Source organism: Malaya genurostris, chromosome 3, assembly GCF_030247185.1.
Source record: "Malaya genurostris strain Urasoe2022 chromosome 3, Malgen_1.1, whole genome shotgun sequence".
Lineage (NCBI taxonomy): Eukaryota > Metazoa > Arthropoda > Insecta > Diptera > Culicidae > Malaya > Malaya genurostris.
In genome coordinates, this window is record NC_080572.1 from 151,461,597 (window position 1) to 151,482,531 (window position 20,935).

Here is a 20,935-nt window from a genome sequence, read left to right on the forward strand (position 1 = left end):
TTCTGTAACGCTTAATTTAACTTAATGATTGAACTGAAATTAAGTTCGAACTGTGGAGGTTGCATTTAGCGTGCAGACAAACGAAAAACTATGCCAAATGGGCACACCGCCATATGATCGGTTTTGACAGGACGGTTTCTTCCCGGGAGAAAACGAAAAATCTGTTTTTAATCCACCTAGTGGTGTAATGATATCTGATCACTAGAAGATTCTGTCAAGATTTTTTTCAAACTTGAATATAATTAGAATCTTCATTTATTTAGGAGTAAGGGAAAAACCCACTGGAGCTGAGGTTCTGTCATTCTCACTCAACAACAGGCATGAAACCTTCTTATCTTCAATTTTCTTTGCGTTTCGCCTTCGGCTCGTCAGTGCTTAAAGCAGTTCAAATTGAACTGCCATCTTGTGCCTAGCAGTTCAACTTAAACCGCTAAGCAGACGCAAAGCTTATACAACTTATGTAACGCTTTTGGATATTACACAGAAGTGCAATATCCTTTCTGACGTCTCAGGCGTAAACGAATGACGACTGGCTACTGGTCGCCGCAGAGATTTGAACATTTAGGGGTTTTTTGTTTTGTGCAAAAAGCACATATTTTGTTTCAATTTTCTTTTTCTGTGTAATATCCAAAAGCGTTACATAAGTTGTGTAAGCTTTGCGTCTGCTTAGCGGTTTAAGTTGAACTGCTAGGCACAAGATGGCAGTTCAATTTGAACTGCTTTAGGCACTGACGAGCCGAAGGCGAAACGCAAAGAAAATTGAAACAAAATATGTGCTTTTTGCACAAAACAAAAAACCCCTTCTTATCTTTTTTATATAGATTACATACACCCAAATGACACATAACAATCATCTTTTCTATCTTTTCATTATTCTAATCTAAAACATTAACGCTAACGCTAGTCGTGTATATTTATAACGTATATATTTAATAAAACAGAAAAAATGTTAGCAGGAAAAGAATCGAATGAATAGGTTTTCGACAGTATTGCGAGATAAATGAAGCTCGGATTTGTTAGAACAACTGTTGAATAAGCACTGGAGACTGGTTCATTGAAACCGTAGTGAATTCTAGCGCGAGAAATTCAGAAATACTCAGCCCCTAATATCTCATTACAAATTTAGAACAGTAAACTGTGAAGAGTTGTTTTACACGGACGGATCGAACATCAACAGGTCCACAGGGTTTGGCATCTCAATCAGAATATCACCGCTTCGTACAAACTCAGCGATCCGGCTTCACTTTACATCGCACAATTAGCTGCTGTCCAGTACACCCGCCGGGTCTTCGTAGTCTGGGGGTGTTTCCGGCGAACCCTCACGGACCGAAAAATGCGGCCAACATAGATATTTACGAACGCCATCTGGAAGACTCATGCTATATTCAATTCACCGGCCACTGCCGATCGTCAGCTGAAAGCTTCAAGAATCCACGACTCGGATACGACAAGAATCCGCGACTCGGATACGACCTTACCTAATGATACTATTCTAGTTTTAAATTAGTCGGTAATTAAGATGAAAAAATACGCTTGGCATCTCAGAGCTTAAACAGTGTGACCTAAAATGATATTATATTATTGAAAAAAAAGGAGTGACAGTGTATATTGACAAAGTTCTTAGTGATCCGAACTATGAAGCCTAAAAGTTTGGAATCGTTCGAAATTACGTAATCAACGTGATTCTTGAAATCCAATTTGTGATCGAGAAGTCCTTTACCTATCACGTTTGAGAACATTTTGCTAGAGATGATAATAGTATGTAATTATTGAGCGTTTTCGGGAGAAAGACATACCGAAACATTAGGAGGCGTTTAGTACCATCTTGTTATTGTGACACCATTTGGCGAATGTGTCAAACTGAGCTGTGGAACTGTTGTGCAGTTTCCTATTTTCGCCGATCTCGCAATCAGTAAGATATGAATGCATCCAATCCAGTTAAGGGCCACTAAAATCCAGTCTCTCGAGTTCGGCAATTGTTATTTGATGATTAATTTTATCAAATGCCGCTGAGAAATCTGCGTAGATAGCATCAACTTGTAGATGTGATTGTACTTTTCGCTTTCGCTCGGGACGTCAGAATGGATCTCGGTGCAATATCTTGGTACATAAATAGTGTAAACTTTTCGTCTGCCCAGCGGTTTAAATTGAACTGCTAGGCGTAAGTGGCTGTTCAATTTGAAGTACTTTAAACGCTGATGAGTCGAAGACAAAAAAATGGTTTTAATTGTTGATTTGACTCAGGAATTCGTAATGGTTTTTGATCACTGTGGAGTGGTTTAGCAGAAGGTAGCAGAGAGCTCGAAGATGATTTTTCACGTAATTGTTGTCACTTTCTTCGTGGCAAGGCATCAAAACTTCTTTTAGGGTTCTCGAGAATTACACAGGAATGATTAGACCAGTCAGGAGAGAAAAACTTTTAAGCCTAATTCTTGATAAAAATTTGTATTCTCTGTCACTACTACTAGGTTGGGTTTATATAATTTCAATAGGTACACTAACAGAGAGACTTCTTGTAAAACGTTTCCATAAAATTCTAGTAAGGAATTTGTTTAAGTTAGATTAAATAAATCGAGTGTTAAATCGTTTATCGCTAAAATGCATTGTAAGAGTATCTTTTTAAACCGTCCTACTAGGTATCAGTTTCATATAACTTTAAAACAGCATCTGCTTCTTGTGTTAGTTTAGCACGGATGGCACTTCAAAACCAGCCTCTAGATCTCTCAAAGATTGGCATCAACGTATCGAATGCCTTGGTAAAAATATTTAGTTTGACTGGATGTCTCTAATAATCGGGAGACTTTGCATTTTAAATCGATCTCTTTCATTTAATGTTGTTCGTCAGCAATTTGATTTTGCATTATAAGCAACTGTCTCTCTTGTTCTTCAATTTTAGCAGTGGCGACCGCCAGCTGTCTTGTAGAAATTCGTTCTTCGTACTAATTAAATCACTTGCCCATTATCGAAATCGTTCGGTACTCACGAATTACAATTATAATGTATCCACCTGCTGTGCAAAATAGGGCAGAGGAACCAAACCTCAAGAGTCCGAAACAAGACTACTCTGAAATATATCCGAGAACTTAGTTAAACTTTGAGGAAATAGAGCAAACGGGTTTTCTCCTTAATCAACAACACTAGATTTATATCGTTTACAGTCAGCTGTCAGAAAGAGGAGGGTCTTCTCTGCACGCTGATCATTTATTCGGAATTCTGCAAAACAGACTTAATTTAGATTAACTACATTTTAGGGTAAAAGTTACCCTGTTGTACTAAATTCTCTTTACAACAAGTCCTTCGCATTTAGGAAGAGAATTAACCTAATTCAAAAATTCATAATACATTATTTCATACAATTCTTCGACAACAAATCGACAAAATTTTCATTTATACAATGTATAATTATCAGAACTCAAATTTTTTCGACGTCTTTTAGATCTTCTGAAAGGTGCTTCGATAGCATCCTTTGTAGCTTTGCGTTTCCTAGCCTTAGAATTCGTATTTAAGTTTTCTTCTGGAAATCTACGAGAACAAACTTCATCATCAGTTGATTTTCTTTCCACAGGCCAACCAAGCCGCGGAATTCGGTTGTTTTGTTAATAGTTTGGCCCCTGTCGTCTTTCTTCTCCTTCTTCATCTTGCAATAAGTATTTTTTCAAAACATCTTTCACTGTTTTCACTAATCTCTGAAAGGAGGGCCACCCTCCGTAACTGAAACATCCGGTAAACCAAATCTTGCCATAAAAGCAACTTAACATCTTAGAACTTTCTTGCACCATATTTAATCCATTCCAGTTCCACCCATTTAGAGAAATTGTCTATTATAAGCAGAAAAGTGCGATGCTCAAAATGGAAAAAAATCTAAATGCACTCTGCTAAAAGGTCAAGTAGTTTCCTTCCATTTAGAAGTAATTTTGGGTTTTGGTGTAATCATCATACTGATTCAAATTTCACAGTTAGCAACAAATTTTTCAATTGCTTTATTAATCCCGTACCAATAAACGAAACGTTTTGCAATTTGTTTCATTTTTACAACCCCACCATGGTTGGTGTGTAAAAGTTTGTTAATCCCACTTGCAAAGATTGCGGTACTATAACTCTGTCTTGGAACAATAAGCATTCAACAATAATTTCTAATCATTGCCGTTTCAACCTTCCGAGCGAACGGACGTGCTTTGTGTTTACTGCGAAAAAAACCAGTGCCGTGTGTGATAACGTGACCGGACGATCAAAACTAGATTATATCGCTATTGTGTAATAGACAATAGTGCTTTTTTCTGTGAGAGGTTTTTTGTACATTATACACTGAAGCAGTGCATTGTTGTGAGCGGACGATCGAAACAGTACCGTTAGCCGGTGATTGTTTGATCGATCAAGGCCAGATTTCAGTGGCCATTGTGATTATACTGTGCGGATTATAAGTGAGTGTGCTTTTTCCTCTCGGAGGTTTTTTGCACACCCTCGAAGCGGCGATACGCCGATCGACGAGGGCTTGGCCTTGGTGGCCCCCGTTGGATTAAAAGTTAAGTACTATTATTTTGTATATTTTTTTTTCTTCTTCATTCGACCGTTCATTACCCCCCCCCCTTCGAATCATTTATTTCTGCGCGGAGGTAGCTCCGCGACATGTCAAATTTGACTCCCGACCCCTCCGTTCTCGATGATCAGATGGAGACTTCTGTTGGCAGCAATAAGTCTCGCATAAAGAGTTATCCCGATGGGCTTGCACTCTCGGCCGGGCCTTACTCGGTTTATTTCCGGACCAAGGCTAAAGAAAAAAAATTGAATGTTTTGAAAATATCGCGGGATCTGTCCTCGCGATACAATACTATAAAAAGTATTGATAAAATACGACCAGATAAGCTCAGGGTTCTGTTCACCAGCTCAAAGCAGGCAAATGAGCTCGTTCAAAATGACCATTTTACGCGGGAGTACCGCGTCTACGTGCCAGCTCGCGAAGTAGAAATCGACGGTGTGGTCACCGATTCGAGTTTGACTTGCGAGGACGTTCTTAAGTACGGAGAGGGCTGTTTTAAGGACCCCTCACTTAAGAACGTCAAGATACTGGACTGCAAGCGATTGCATTCAGTATCGATCGCCGGGGATGGAACAAAGTCTTATCCCCAATCTGACTCTTATCGTGTGACCTTCGCCGGCTCTGCTTTGCCCAACTACATCCTCTTGGACCGGGTTCGTCTGCCTGTTCGTCTTTTTGTACCTCGAGTAATGAATTGTACCAATTGCAAACAATTGGGGCATACAGCTTCTCATTGCTGCAATAAGCCCCGGTGTGCTAACTGTGGGGAGGCTCATGCGGATGGCTCTTGCGGTAAGGATGCTGAAAAGTGTCTCTACTGCAAGGAGGGTCCGCATGACCTAATGGCATGTCCTGCGTATAAGCTGCGAGGAGATCGGATGAAGCGTTCCCTAAAGGAGCACTCCAAGCGTTCCTTTGCCGAGATGCTTAAGAGTGCCACCCCTCCTAAACAGACAACGAACCCATATGCCTGCTTGTCAACTGACGAGAGCGATTCTGACGACCCTTTGGAAGGTCCATCATCGGCGGTCCCTCATAGCTGTAGGAAAAGAATGAATAAATCCTCTCATAAGCTACCTAGTAAGGGCTCGAAGGTGTCTTCCGAAGGGCTTCGAAAAGTTACAGCTAACGGGAATCGGGACAAACCACCGAAGCAAAAGGCTCCTGGTCTCGGAAAACTCAGTTCCGAGATGGAATTCCCACCACTTCCCGGGACAACAAAATCCCCAAACGTCCCTGAAAATCTATCAGAGAACCAACTAGGTGCTGGACTTATCAAGTTCTCTGATGTTGTGGACTGGATTTTTACAACTTTTAATATTTCTGACCCTCTTAAAAGCATTTTAATTGCTTTCATGCCAACAGTAAAAACATATTTAAAGCAGTTGACTGCAAATTGGCCCCTTCTCTCAGCGATTGTATCCTTCGATGGCTAAATCATCCATCGAGGTCACGGATCTAATCACTGTTTTACAGTGGAATTGCAGAAGTATTATCCCAAAAATAGATTCCCTTGAATTTCTAGTAAATAATCTGAAATGTGACGCATTTGCATTGTGCGAAACTTGGCTAACTTCTGAAATATCCTTAAACTTCCACGATTTTAACATTATTCGCCTGGATCGAGATGATCCCTACGGAGGAGTACTTTTGGGGATCAAAAAGTGCTATTCTTTTTATCGAATTAACCTCCCCTCGATATCAGGTATTGAAACTGTCGCATGTCATGTTACAATCAAAGGCAAGGATCTTTGCATTGCTTCAATCTATATTCCCCCAAGAGCCTCGGTTGGGCATCGGTGGCTCAGTGATATCATTGAGCTCCTTCCCGCACCGACGTTGGTTTTAGGAGACTTTAACTCACACGGTACGGGATGGGGCTGTCTTCACGACGATAACAGATCAGCTATGATCCATGATATCTGCGACAACTTCAATATGACAATCTTGAATACGGGAGAAATGACACGGATTCCTGCACCACCAGCAAGACCAAGTGCGCTGGATTTATCACTTTGCTCGACATCGCTACGATTGGATTGCACGTGGGAGGTAATTCCTGATCCCCACGGTAGCGATCATCTACCGATCGTAATATCAATCACCAGCGGCTCAAAACCATCGAAGACAATCAATGTTTCCTATGACCTCACACGAAATATTGATTGGAATAGCTATGCGACCGCGATATCTGAGAAACTTGAAAGAACACAACAACTTCCTCCGGAGGAAGAGTACACGTTTTTGGCTGGCTTGATTCTCGACACCGCGACTCAAGCTCAGACGAAACGTGTACCCGGCGCAAAAACTAACATCCGTCCTCCCAACCCGTGGTGGGACAAAGAGTGCACAAATTTAAACGCGGAGAGAGCCTCCGCGTATAAAATATTCAGAAAAAATGGAACACCTGATAATTACCGGAATTACGCGGCGTTAGACGTTAAAATTAAGAACTTGATTAGAGCTAAGAAACGCGGTTACTGGCGTCGGTTCGTAGACGGCCTAACAAAAGAAACATCTATGAGCACTCTTTGGAACACAGCCCGACGAATGCGCAATCATAACACAACGAATGAAAGCGAGGAATATTCTAACCGCTGGATATTCGATTTCGCTAAAAAGGTATGTCCAGACTCTGTTCCGGAACAGAAGATCACCCGCGCCGCGACACCAAATACAAACGAAACACCGTTTTCGATGGTAGAGCTCTCACTTGCGCTCTTGTCATGTAACAATAAAGCCCCGGGATTAGACAGAATAAAATTCAATTTGTTGAAAAATCTGCCTGACCCCGCCAAAAGGCGCTTGCTGAGTTTATTCAATAAGTTCCTTGAGGACAACATTGTTCCACATGACTGGAGACAAGTGAAAGTGATATCCATTCAAAAACCAGGAAAACCAGCCTCCGATCACAATTCGTATCGGCCGATTGCTATACTTTCCTGTATCCGGAAATTGTTCGAAAAAATGATTCTGTTTCGTCTAGACAATTGGGTCGAGACTAATGGCTTACTTTCAGATACACAATTTGGTTTCCGCAGGGGCAAAGGAACGAACGATTGTCTTGCGTTGCTCTCAACCGAAATTCAAATGGCATTTGCTCGTAAGGAACAAATGGCGTCAGTTTTCCTAGACATCAAGGGGGCTTTTGACTCAGTTTCTATAAATATCCTATCTGAGAAGTTGCATCAGCATGGTCTTTCACCAATTTTGAATAACTTTTTGTACAATCTATTGTCCGAAAAATACATGTATTTCGCGCATGGTGATTTGTCGACAATACGATTCAGTTACATGGGTCTTCCTCAGGGCTCATGCTTAAGCCCCCTTTTATACAATTTTTACGTAAACGACATCGATAAATGTATCAACACATCTTGCACGCTGAGACAACTTGCCGACGACAGCGTTGTGTCCATTATAGGACCCAAAGCTGGCGATCTGCAAGGGCCGTTACAAGATACTCTTGCCAACTTATCCACATGGGCTCTTCAAATGGGTATCGAGTTCTCTACGGAGAAAACTGAGCTGGTTGTATTTTCAAGGAAGCGAGAACCAGCACAACTACAGCTTCAACTAGGGGGTGAAAACATAGCTCAGGTCTTCACATTCAAATATCTCGGGGTCTGGTTCGACTCCAAAGGCACCTGGGGATGTCACATTAGGTATCTGAAACAAAAATGCCAGCAGAGAATCAATTTTCTTCGTACAATAACCGGAACTTGGTGGGGTGCCCACCCAGGAGACCTGATCAGATTGTACCAAACAACGATATTGTCCGTTATGGAATATGGATGCTTCTGCTTCCGATCCGCCGCGAACACCCATTTCATTAAGCTGGAAAGAATTCAGTATCGTTGTTTGCGTATTGCCTTGGGTTGCATGCAATCAACTCATACGATGAGTCTTGAAGTGTTGACGGGCGTCTTACCGTTGAAAAACCGGTTCTGGGATCTCTCATATCGTTTGCTCATTCGATGCGACATTTTGAATCCTCTGGTGATTGAAAACTTCGAAAGGTTAGTTGAGCTTAATTCTCAAACCCGTTTTATGTCCTTGTATTTTGATTACATGGCTCAGAATATTAATCCTTCTTCGTTTGCTCCCAACCGTGCTCATTTCTTGGATACTTCTGATTCTACTGTGTTTTTCGACACATCCATGAAAGAAGAGATTCGTGGAATTCCGGAACACGTACGCCCTCGAGTGGCCCCTAATATATTTTATAATAAATTTAGAACAGTCAACTGTGAAAAGGTGTTTTACACTGATGGATCAAACATCGACAGGTCCACAGGCTTCGGCATCTTCAATCAAAACATCACCGCTTCTTACAAACTCAGTGATCCGGCTTCAGTTTACGTCGCAGAATTAGCTGCTATTCAGTACACCCTCGAGATCATTGAAACATTGCCCAAAGACCATTACGTCATTGTCACGGACAGTCTAAGTTCAATAGAAGCTCTCCGGGCAATGAAGCCAGGAAAGTATCCCCCATATTTCCTGGGGAAAATACGGGAACACTTGCGAACTTTATCTGAACGGTCTTATTCAATATCGTTAGTCTGGGTCCCTTCGCATTGTTCCATTCCGGGCAATGAAAAGGCAGACTCATTGGCTAAGGTGGGCGCATTACAAGGTGACATTTATGAAAGACCAATCTGCTTCAATGAATTTTTCAGTATTTCTCGTCAGAAAACTCTCGAAAGTTGGCAAACTTCATGGACGAATGACGAACTGGGACGATGGCTACACTCCATTATCCCTAAGGTATCGACGAAACCTTGGTTCAAGGGGATGAACGTGAGTCGTGATTTCATTCGCGTTATGTCACGGCTCATGTCAAATCACTATACATTCAACGCACATCTCCGGCGTATCGGGATCGTGGAGAACGGGCTCTGCACCTGTGGCGACGGTTATCAGGACATCGAGCATGTCGTGTGGTCGTGCGTAGAGTATCGCGACGCCAGATCGGAGCTATTGGAATCCCTCAGGGCCCGAGGTAGACCGACTGAGGTTCCGGTTCGGGATGTGTTGGCGAGTCGGGATAGTTCATATATGCTTCTGATATACCAGTTCCTCAAACACATTAATATACAAGTGTAATCTGTTACATCTTGCTTAGAAAGTTCCTCCTATTTATCGACGTTATTTCAACTGTGGCTAAGAATTATTTTCACCTGCAGGCTCGACACTAACTTCCGCCGATTATCCCGATTCCTCATCTGTCCACCATCTTCATCGGAACTAACAAGATCTTTTTGCTGTCACTAACCTTTTCGCTTCCCCCCTCCCCGTCTCTTCTCCATCTCGATGTCAACTAATTAGATCTCTGTCGTTCTTAGTCATTTCGTTCCCATATCCCCATTTTACTTCGTTTTCCGCAATATTTACTTCTCTATATTTTTTCGTTATATTTACATCACCATCATCGCCCACGGAAGGTCGCTCTAGTCATGCGGGCCACCCGCCGGGTATTCGTAGCCTGGGGGTGTTTCCCGCGGACCCACACAGACCGAGGGATGCGGCCAACGTCATCTGGAAGACTCATGATATATTCCACCCACCGGCCGGTGCCGATCGCCAGCTGAAGGTTGGATCTGCCAAAGTCGACCACTGCGACCCCAATACAACATTATCCAATCATACTATCCTAGTTTTAAGTTAGTCGTTAATAAAATTAGAAAAAGTCCTTGGCACCTTAGAGCTAAAGCAGTGTGCCTTAAAAATAATTATATTATTGAATAAAAAAAAAAAAATAAATAATTTCTAAATCATGCTTGTTAGAAAAAACATTGGCAAAGTGTTTGTCTACTTTGTCTGGCCAACCATGCTGCACAAACTTCATAATTTGTTGTAAAAATTTGTCAGTTTTTGTTTTTCAAGCAAAAAGTTTGAAATCCATCGGGAAATAATTGCTAAAATTTAAACTATGTATTACATCGTACTCTTTGGCAACAGTATCACTTAGCGGAAACCTAGAACAGAAATCCGCATTACTCATTTTAGAGGATGGTCTAAAGTTTATTTCAAAATCGTAAATAGAAAGTTATAAAATGTATCGTTGAATTCTTGTAACGTAAATGGAATGTTTTCCGGATTTGCCAAAAATAGCAACTAAAGGTTTATGGTCTGTGTATACTAAAAATTTTTGTCCAAACAGATATTCGTGGAACTTCTTTATAGTGCATACCAAAGCAAGGGCCTCAAGATGGAGAATAGGATACTTTTACTGTGCTTTATTAGGAGAAAAAGATGTAAAGCTGATTGGTTTTTCTACTACTTCTATCAAATGAGCGATTACTCCTCCCAAACCATATCCTGATGCATCAGACATTACAACTAAAGGTTTGTTTGGGTCGTACAGTTCAAGAAATCCACTCAAAATCAAAGTTTTCTTCCCTTGAAAAGCATCATCACATTTTTCATCCCAATTAAACTTAACGCCAAACTTCAACAAGTTGTATAGGTGGTATACTGCCCATACTCGCATATCAGTCCCATATCGATTTTCGCCAATTTTTAGATAGCTTGAGGAATGAAGTCCATCCTCAATATACTCTCAGAAATTGCAGTAAAAGTTGAGGGTTTGTACAGTAAAATGTGAAAAAATATCAACTTATGCCTGTCCCATATGCAAAGTACCCGCACATCAGTCCCATTCAGTGCAAATTTCAATAATTTCATTTGTTACAATATTGGAATAGCAAAGGTGTATTACCGATATTTCATGTAATAATACCATTATTTAATAAATAAAAAAAATCGGAAATAAAATTTTGATCTTTTTTTTTCGACATGCCGATTTTCCATATGGGACTGATATGCAAGTATGGGCAGTATAGTTTTGAAGACATTGAGGTACAAATTTGTGATACTAGTTAAGTAGTCCTAGAAAAGATTTTAGTTCGGTAACATTTGTAGGGGTTTTTGCTTTCTGAATAGTTTTAATTTTACTTTGGCACTAAGAATCTCTTTTTACAATCCTCAATGTATTTTCCTGCAATAAGAACATCATCCAAATAATAGACGACATCAGGTAAATATTTCAGTACTTGATCCATGACTGGTTGAAAAATGGATGCACTCGATTGTATGTATACAATTCTTTAATAGTATTGATTAACATGAATTTTCTGGAATGATTAGATAAGGAAAGTTGTGTATACGCGCCTTCCAAATCCAAGGTACAAAACACTTTGCATCCAGAGAGATTTGCGAATAAATCTTGGACTAAAGGTAATGGATAAGTGTTTGGGATTAAAAGCTTATTTATTGACACCTTGCAATCAATTACCAATCTGATGTCATTATTTTTCTTTATAACCGCCACCACAGGAGAAGCCCACTCATTGTAGTGTATTGGCGTAACTTTTTCTTTTTTTAATTTTTCTAGATAACATCACTTTTTCTTTCAATCTATAAGGTACTTCGTATGCTTTTCTAAATATGGGACAGTCTGTTTTGAGAACAAGTTCTGCCTCATAACCGCTAATAGGAGAAGTGAAGTCTTTTACAGAAAGATTTCCAAATTTCTGCTTTATTTCATCTACTAAGAAGTTTTTTCTCCCAATATTATTCACTAAAATATTTCCCGCAAAAAAAAACCCTCCAGTTGGGAATGGAAACGTCTAACCAAGTTCTTCCAAAAAGCGGGTAGAAATTGTTTTTGCAGTTTATAATCAACAATTTCTGATTCGCTGTTACATTCCAACTCCACTTGACTAGCACCTCCCCTGTTAATTGCAATTCAGTCCCATTTACTATAATAAGATTTACTCAGAGTTTTTGAAAAATGCGAGAAATATTGAGCTTTGCTTATCACTGATACAGAAGCTCCGCAATCTACCTCCATTTGAATCCCCGTTCCCGTCAATTTTAACAATAATTAAACAAGGACTATTAATCTTATTTATAGAGGAAACATGCATACAACACAATTCACCTGAAATAGAATCGACATCATTATCAGAATCTTTAGTATACAGACGATTAAGAAGATCAGGCACACTGCTACCAGGAACAGCCACCAGATTGACCTCACGCTGTTTTTGAATCCGTCGTTTGTAACATTTCCTTGTTACATGTCCTTGTATTCCACAAAAATTGCAAACGCGTCGATCCAATACTGGGTGTCTCTTAAAATCATTCCTCCACTCGGCAGGTTTCAGTCCCTTATAATCTCTAGCGTTCTCAAATTGCATTTTTTTTAAATCGTCGATTGGTCAAATTCTTATAACCGAGCCTGTCCTTCACTGGGATACGTGTTTTATCTTCAAATTTACCACGGCTATTTTTATAAACATCAGCAAGGTTTTGTAAAACTTTCCCTCTGCCCATAACAAATTTCAAAGCGAAAGCTTCATCTTCTTTCTCAGTTATAGGTTTGAAGTTCACACTTGTCATCTCCCAGGTTTCCAAAAATTTTTCTGCCGCAGCAAGATTCAATTTATTCTCGCTCAACAACTTTTTTTCCAACTCAATATCTTTAACCCCGACGACCATCCTATCCAAAATGGCCTGGTTTATATAATCACCATAATTACAAAATTCGACTTGTAACCTTAAAGACAAAGCAAAATCTTGCAAAGTTTCGTCGGGTTGTAGGACACGAGTATTAAAACGAAGTCGTTGGATTAAATCCGATTCGGTTCTATCCAAACGAGCTTTCAATTTGCTAATTATCTCTTCATAAGGAACATTTTCAAAACTGAGAAAATATCACTGGACCACCAATTGTTATAAAGTAGACTCGTTTGTCGTTATCATCTTCAATTTTATTCACGATGAATAGATATTTCAATCGTATAGCCCAATCTCCGAAGGACGTGCCGTTCCGGAATGGTTCAATGGAATGGAAATGGTGGCTGCTACTGTGGGCGCCATTTGAAGACTAATACTACTCAAAATTTCACTCTGAGGATCCTAACATACGTTAGGGATATTCACCAATTATTTATAAAATACCAAAAAAGTATAAAATTTCACTCACCGCAATAATTGACGCTTACGTGTAATCGATCCTATGAATTTCCCGTCAAATTAAACGAAATTATCACTGTGTCTTTGTCCAACAAATTAGCCGGAAACTTCCTGATAGAAACTCCTTATGAGACAGCGACCTAATAAAAGATCAAAAATAATATAAGAATTCTGCCTTACATAAATTTATCTCACTATAAAAACAAAGCAAAAAGAATAATGAATAACACGAAATAAAGCTTAATTTAATTTTTCTTTAAAATATCGTCGAAGAAAATCTGGCACCACTGCTGCAATTTATCTTCACCTGAGAAAAAAATGACACTATGTTGAAAAAAAAATTAGGGTAAAAGTTACCCTGTTATTTGGTTTTAATTGCCGCATAATGTCTACTATATCGATTTTGATTGGTTCTTTTCGGCAAGCATTAACTGAGAGAGACGAAAGATATGAAATGAAAAGACGGATAGGTATTATAGATTTTTTTTGAATCAGTTATAAATTTAGAACGGAAAAGCTAGCCTAGGCAGGCTCATATAGGCAATAAGAAGAAAGAAATGAATTCCATTTTACCTTCTACTTAAGGGGGTCGAACACTTAATTCAAGTCCCCAAGTATGGTCGTGTAACAAGTGTAGTTCTTCACCACACTATGCTACTGACACCGGCAAAATATAATTCAAATCTTCCCGCCTAGATCCGATCACGCGATTATTATTCTTTTACTACTGACACCGCAGCTGTGTCCAATGCCTTTTTAGGCACTAAGTTAGCAGTGCCAACCCCATACCTATTGTGTTTGAACTACTCGTAGCCTTTCGTTCCGCACACAACGGAGGGTATATCGCATCAAACAACACGGCCAGACACTCAGTAGAGATCGAATTTTTCGTTACATTTGAACCAACTCATGTATATGTTATTTGGTTTTTATTGCCGCATAATGTCTACTATATCGATTTTGATTGGTTCTTTTCGGCAAGCACTAACTGAGAGAGACGAAAGATATGAAATGAAAAAACGGATAGGTATTCTAGATTGAATCAGTTATAAATTTAGAACGGAAAAGCTAGCCTAGGCAGGCTCATAAAGGCATGATCAGAAGAAAGAAATGAATTCTATTTTACCTTCTACTTGAGGGGGTCGAACACTAAATTCGAGTCCCCAAGTATGGTCATGTACCAAGTGTAGTTCTTCACCACACTATGCTACTGACACCGGCAAAATAGAATTCAAATCTTCCCGCCTAGATCCGATCACGCGAATCTTATTCTTTTACTACTGACACCGCAGCTGTGTCCAATGCTTTTTTTAGGCACTAAGTTAAAAGTGCCAACCCCATACCTATTGTGTTTGAACTACCCGTAGCCTTTCATTCCGCATACAACGGAGGGTGTATCTCATCAAACGACATGGCCAGACACTCAGTAGAGATCGAATTTTTCGTTACATTTTAACCAACTCATGTATATGTTATTTGGTTTTAATTGCCGCATAATGTCTACTATATCGATTTTGATTGGTTCTTTTCGGCAAGCATTAACTGAGAGAGACGAAAGATATGAAATGAAAAGACGGATAGGTATTCTAGATCCCCGTTGGACAAGGACTAGTGAAGTACATGAGATGGCCTCACTGGATGTACTAGAACAAAAATTCGAACAATACTGCACGAAATTTGAAGAGAGGTGCTCAATCTCTGAAATACAAATAATTCAAAATTTGTACGTATTAGGTTAGGGATAGTTATAAGTAGGTAGATATTTTATAAATAATTAAAATAAATATTATGATTAAACATTAGTATGTAAAACAAGAGTAACTAAAACACCTATTATTAATAACGAATCGTATGAACAACAAAGATGAAAGGCCAAAGGGTCAAAACACTTGTACTGTAAAATGTTGATGTAATAACACAAAAATAAGAATTATAAACAGATATTTATGAAAAAAATGGTATTCTAGATTGAATCAGTTATAAATTTAGAACGGAAAAGCTATCCATCATTCATTTCATATCTTTCGTCTCTCTCAGTTAATGCTTGCCGAAAAGAATCAATCAAAATCGATATAGTAAAAGTTACCCTGTTGTACTAAATTCTGTATACAACAAATTACAGTACTTTTTAACGCTATTACACTCGGATTATAAGCTTAAATGCTAGTACTTACGATTAAATCACGGTTTGCTCTGATATGCTAATATGTGCTCTTCACTATACATTGTGGGTGGGATTTTGATTGCTCCGAAGTTCGCTCGTTGGTGGCCTTCGTGATCGGAAACTAATCTGCTACCAAAAACAACGTGGTTTTTCGTTGTGTTTGAGGTTTCAACCCGGAAAAACTCACTAACACTTAAAAACGGTATCCTACCGACTCTACGACAGTTAAAACATGCATACATTCATACATACATATACATATTTTTTCCAGGTTACAATAAGTTGTGAAGCTAATGGCGAAGACTACAACATCCTGCGAGATGCTAAAATTTTTCAGACTGGAATTAAACTGAGTCATGATTTAGGAATAAAAAAAGATGACTTTGTTTTAGTGGCAGTTTTTTCACCATCAAAAGAAATAACTAGTGAACCTCAAAACAAGTCCGCGATGTGTGTTTATAGTTTAAGCGAAATTGAAGATCTTTTCAATGAAAACATACACTGTGAGTTCCGCAATACAATATATACGACATATACTAATATTTTTACTTTCCAGCATGTTTTAATGGTAGCATTAAGGATAGAAATTTAGGATACATTTCCGGTACAATCAATGATGGTAAATGTCCCGTGGTTGGATCTATTGGTAATATATTCAACTTTTGCCATGTAGGATTGAAAATTAGCGGTGTCACGTCGATTACTACGCGCTCTATGTTTACATTTCCCAACGAATCGATAACTTCGGTTACGATCACCAACACTGGACCTCACACACTAGCATTTCTAGGAACTATAGATGGGTGGATAAAAAAGGTAAAGTATTATTTTTAAAGCGTATCTTTATATACTTCATATATTTAACATGCATCAGAAACGCGTTTCTTCTTTGGCCATCATTTTGAACGATAATAACTCAGTCATTTGTTGATAAATTGATAGAATCAATTTGGAAACATTTAATTTATCGATTCGGAAATATTTATTAATTATTAATTATGTACGCCAACGTCGTTTCAGTATTTTTATAATATACCATTTTTTCAATAGTTCAACAGTATGCCATGATGATATCATTCACCTGATTCCTCTAGCACGGCGGACGATTTCGATCGTTGCTTCACATCAGTAGTTCTGCTACGATCGGTGTAGGGAGGATTTACCTCATGCATATGCATCTATAATTATATGCTATATCACAATTTACATTTTAGTCGGTGGCTGCCTAATAACGAAATAAGTAGCTTGTCGAGTGAGTGGATAAAAAAACTGAAGTACAAGCATTCAATCGATAGTCACTTTTGCATTTCCCGTTCGCTCGAGCATGTTGAATACCAATAAGCTGTTGATTTCGAATCTTCGGTAACTAGCAGACCAATATGATGGGCGATAAATTTTTCGGACCTGAAGCGCTTGTATCTCGCCGGTTTGTTTATTTGTTGCCACATTAAACTTGGTCCAATGCTTCGTTATGGAGGCCCGTAGATCAAATTCGAGTTAGGATGTTCACATACACCTGCTTAAATATTCGTTTATACACTGAAATCCAAAGGATTTGTTGGGCGAGCTAGTTTGTGTTTTCTTCGACGTGTGAGCAGGGGCTCCGCCTTACTGGAACAAAATATTTGCATCCTTATACAAGGCAAAACGGTTGTACGACAATCTCTCGAAAACAATTTCCCAGAAAAGAAAGCAACGAAGTATTTTCCCCAGAATGTACCATTCTCCAGAAAACCATAGTCACGAAGGTATCAATTAGTAGAAAGACATACAACAGAATGTACCATTCCCCAGAATACCATCTCCCAGAAGAAGCAAATACCTAGAAACAATTTCCCCATAATGGAAAATAATACAGAAACAGCATAGGAACAGATCTTTTATCAGAAAAGCATCTACTAAAATCAGGCGCGTATGCATGGGGGAGAGATTAAACCCCCCCTCCGAAACTTAAGAAATTATTAGGGGATACAGGGGTTAGACCGGACACGTTGATAAACTGGACAGCCTAAATATCTTATCAACCTGCTAATATTTCAATTCATAGATTGACTTTGTAAACGCGCTTGGAGATGATTTCGTGAATACTCATTAACTGTAACTTCCAAGGCAACTATGCTTAATTCAAGCTTTGTTAGTTTGAACAAGAGGGTTCTAAAAATAACGAGTTTGATAAAAAATAATTAAATTATATAACGGGTATGAAATCATTTAGCTATATTTATTTCAATTCAAATTCAAATTTGTTTCTGCATATAGTTTATAATAGCAAGCTAACCTTTCGTCGTTAATTCGGTCTAGTGATAAAGGGTAGTAAATAGCACACTACCATTTTATATAATTATTTTATTTAATGCTTACACAATATTCTGTTCGTCATAGATGATTCAGGTCGAGACGGCCGAAGGCCGCGAGTGCGCCGGCGACCCGCCGTTGGAAGCGCCGGCCACTGCGGGGGGGCAGCACCCCCGCAGAAATCACCTCTGTCTAGTTGCGTGCGCTTGCCCGGATTACCCAAAGCTAGGGGCTATCCCTCAGTTAAGTCTGAACGAGCGGCAGCGAGGTCGGACAGCAGGTCATTAAAAACGATGAGGTGTAGCCGCATTAGACCTAGTAAGACCTAGTTAGACGCAGTAAATTAGAACAAATTCTATTAAGCAGCATGTTGAACTGTTATGCCAAATGATCATTATGCCAAATTTCTATTATGCCAAATAACCATCATGCCAAACGATATTATACCAATAATACTATTTTAGCGACTAATGCCTTCCAGTGTATGGTTTTCTGGACTTTGGTACATTCTGGGATTTTTTTTCAGGATTTTCTTATTTTCTAGATTTTGTATTTCTGGAGATTAGTACTTTCTGGGCAATAAATTTCTGGGGAAAAAGCTTCGGTTTTTTATGTTCTGGAGAATGGTTTTCGGGGAAATGTTATAGAACCAGGCAAAACATGATCCTTAAGAATTTCTAAGTACACATCTGTGTTCACTTTCAGGCCTGGGTCATTTTTTTGGTTATCGGAAGCAACCAATCACCCCTGCTGGATGCTTGGTCCGAAACGTAAATTTGATGTTATCCGGTACATCAGATGCTTACTTCGAACTTATATACCGGTTGGTGCGACTGTTGAATACGCTGTAGACAGTAAACAGCTTCTCAACCATAAAGATACTGACGGTAGACCTCTTCAGATTACTAAGCAGTTTCTTGCTTCGCTCCACTCTAGCTGCTTTAACTTTGTCAGTAATCAAATGTCTTTTAACTCGAGCTCTAGATTCTCCTCTCATATTTCACAACTCTTTTTACCATTGCTTATGATACATCAGCCTGCTTTGCCACCGTACGGGATTACGTGTTAATGGATTGTATCAACCCTGGCGTTTCTCACAGATTGCCTCCGACCACTTCCAGATTTTCTTGGTACTGTTGGGAGCCGAACTGACACCTTGGCACAAGATACCGTAGCCCTTGAACATTTTACAAGAGCCATGATATCTGAAACTGACTTCTGGGCGTGAAGTAATCTAAAGATGTCATCCTGGTCGTACATTTTTCAAAAAATCTTATAATAAAAACAAATTCGAATATACCAATCTTTTTGTAAACAATAACTGACACCAGGAGCAAAATTTGGTAAAACTAGGTTGAGTGACTTGAGCGGTAAGGTAGTATTAACGAGAGTCTCAAAATTTTCTGACGCATACTGTACTTCAATATTGTACGCTTAAAATGGATTGGTCTGTCGTCGGGGTAGTGTGCAAACTGGAATCTCAATTTACGAATGATGATGATGGTCCCACCTCATACCCCTACAAAGGTGTGAGCAGAACGAGTTATCTAAATGATAATTAATATTTTTGCACATATCTTAACCAGTAAACAAAAGAAAACGATCTGAATAACCTAGCAGGTATAGATTCTTCTTCACAAGAACGACTGACTACAAAATAACATTCAAATACTTCGGATTTACTATCCAGGGTTAATCAAGAAAATTTGCAACCCGGGAAGATCCTTGATCCCATCAGGAGTCGAACCCAATATATTTACCAGTATCAGACAGTAATTCACCTGGTATTCCCGCCGGACCAGTACATCGCTACACACATCAGCTACGATAGAGTAACGAGACTGGATGAGCAGAGCCAAGCCCAATTCCATCAACAACTGTTCCTTAATTTATTAATCAAACCTTGCGATCAAGGTCAAGAGCAAACCTAACACACTGAATGCTAAGGCTCTTCGGCCAGTCCTGTTCGATTTCCAAATAGTCACTACTTGCTTCGCACGCGAGGTTCAAACGTTTGTAGACTGCTCATTATTTTTAACTCTCAAATAAACTAAAAATCCATCATCATCATCATACCGAACATAGTAACTTAATACGTCTTACAATAATATATATAAACATACGGTTATACAGTTGATACACACTTTTAAACGGTGCCGCAAAAATTACAAATATTGTGTGTTTTTACCTATTTTTATATATATAAAAAAAATAGGTATAGAATTCGCTCAAACTTTAGAAAAATTTTCCGAGGCCCGGAGGGCCGAATGACATATACCAATCGATTCAGCTCGACGAACTGAGCAAATGTCTGTGTGTGTGTCTGTATGTGTGTTGTCAACTAAGAGGTCGAGATCTCAGAGATGGCTGAACCGATTTTGATCAAACTAGTCGCAAATGAAAGGTCTCCCCGTCACCCAAAACGCTATTGAATGGTTTTGAGATCGGATGTTTACTTTTTGAGTTATACAAAGTTTTATGTCAAAATTTCCAGTTTTTTGACAGTATCTGTCACAATTGACCTTGAAAACAGAATATGTTTTCAGACTTAGATTCCGCACGGTAATACCTATCCAACAAGCCATAGATTGTTAAAATCCGTTCATTTTTAACGGAGATATCGAAATTTTTCTGTAAGCGACTTTTCCCCCTATTCCAGCAGTGGGAGTTTTGAGCGCTGTATGACAAAGAAATGCTTGGGAGCAACGGAAAACACGATTTTTTATACTGTTACATACAATTGTTTCTAAGTACCAAAAGGATTGTGTACAGCATCCTTTTTCATGACATTTAGCCTCGGACCGATTTTGGCACGGCTCGTTTTTGGCAACATTGTCGTTCGAATATGACATATATAAACCAGATGATGGCATAATTTTTTTTAATTATTTTGTTTTAAACTACTTACAGCAATAAATGCTGGAACAACATAACATCCATATACCATTCGAATC

The 20,935-nt window shown here is 39.1% G+C and overlaps 1 protein-coding gene across 1 annotated transcript in view; it reads left to right on the forward strand.

The window, feature by feature from the left end:
* Positions 1 to 20,935, forward strand: part of LOC131438106 (plexin-B) — a 438,124-nt gene that overhangs the window by 126,315 nt on the left and 290,874 nt on the right. The window contains exons 3-4 of the mRNA XM_058607913.1: positions 15,958 to 16,189; positions 16,243 to 16,502. Coding sequence (XP_058463896.1) covers positions 15,958 to 16,189; positions 16,243 to 16,502 — 492 coding nt within the window. The remainder of the gene's footprint in view (positions 1 to 15,957; positions 16,190 to 16,242; positions 16,503 to 20,935) is intronic.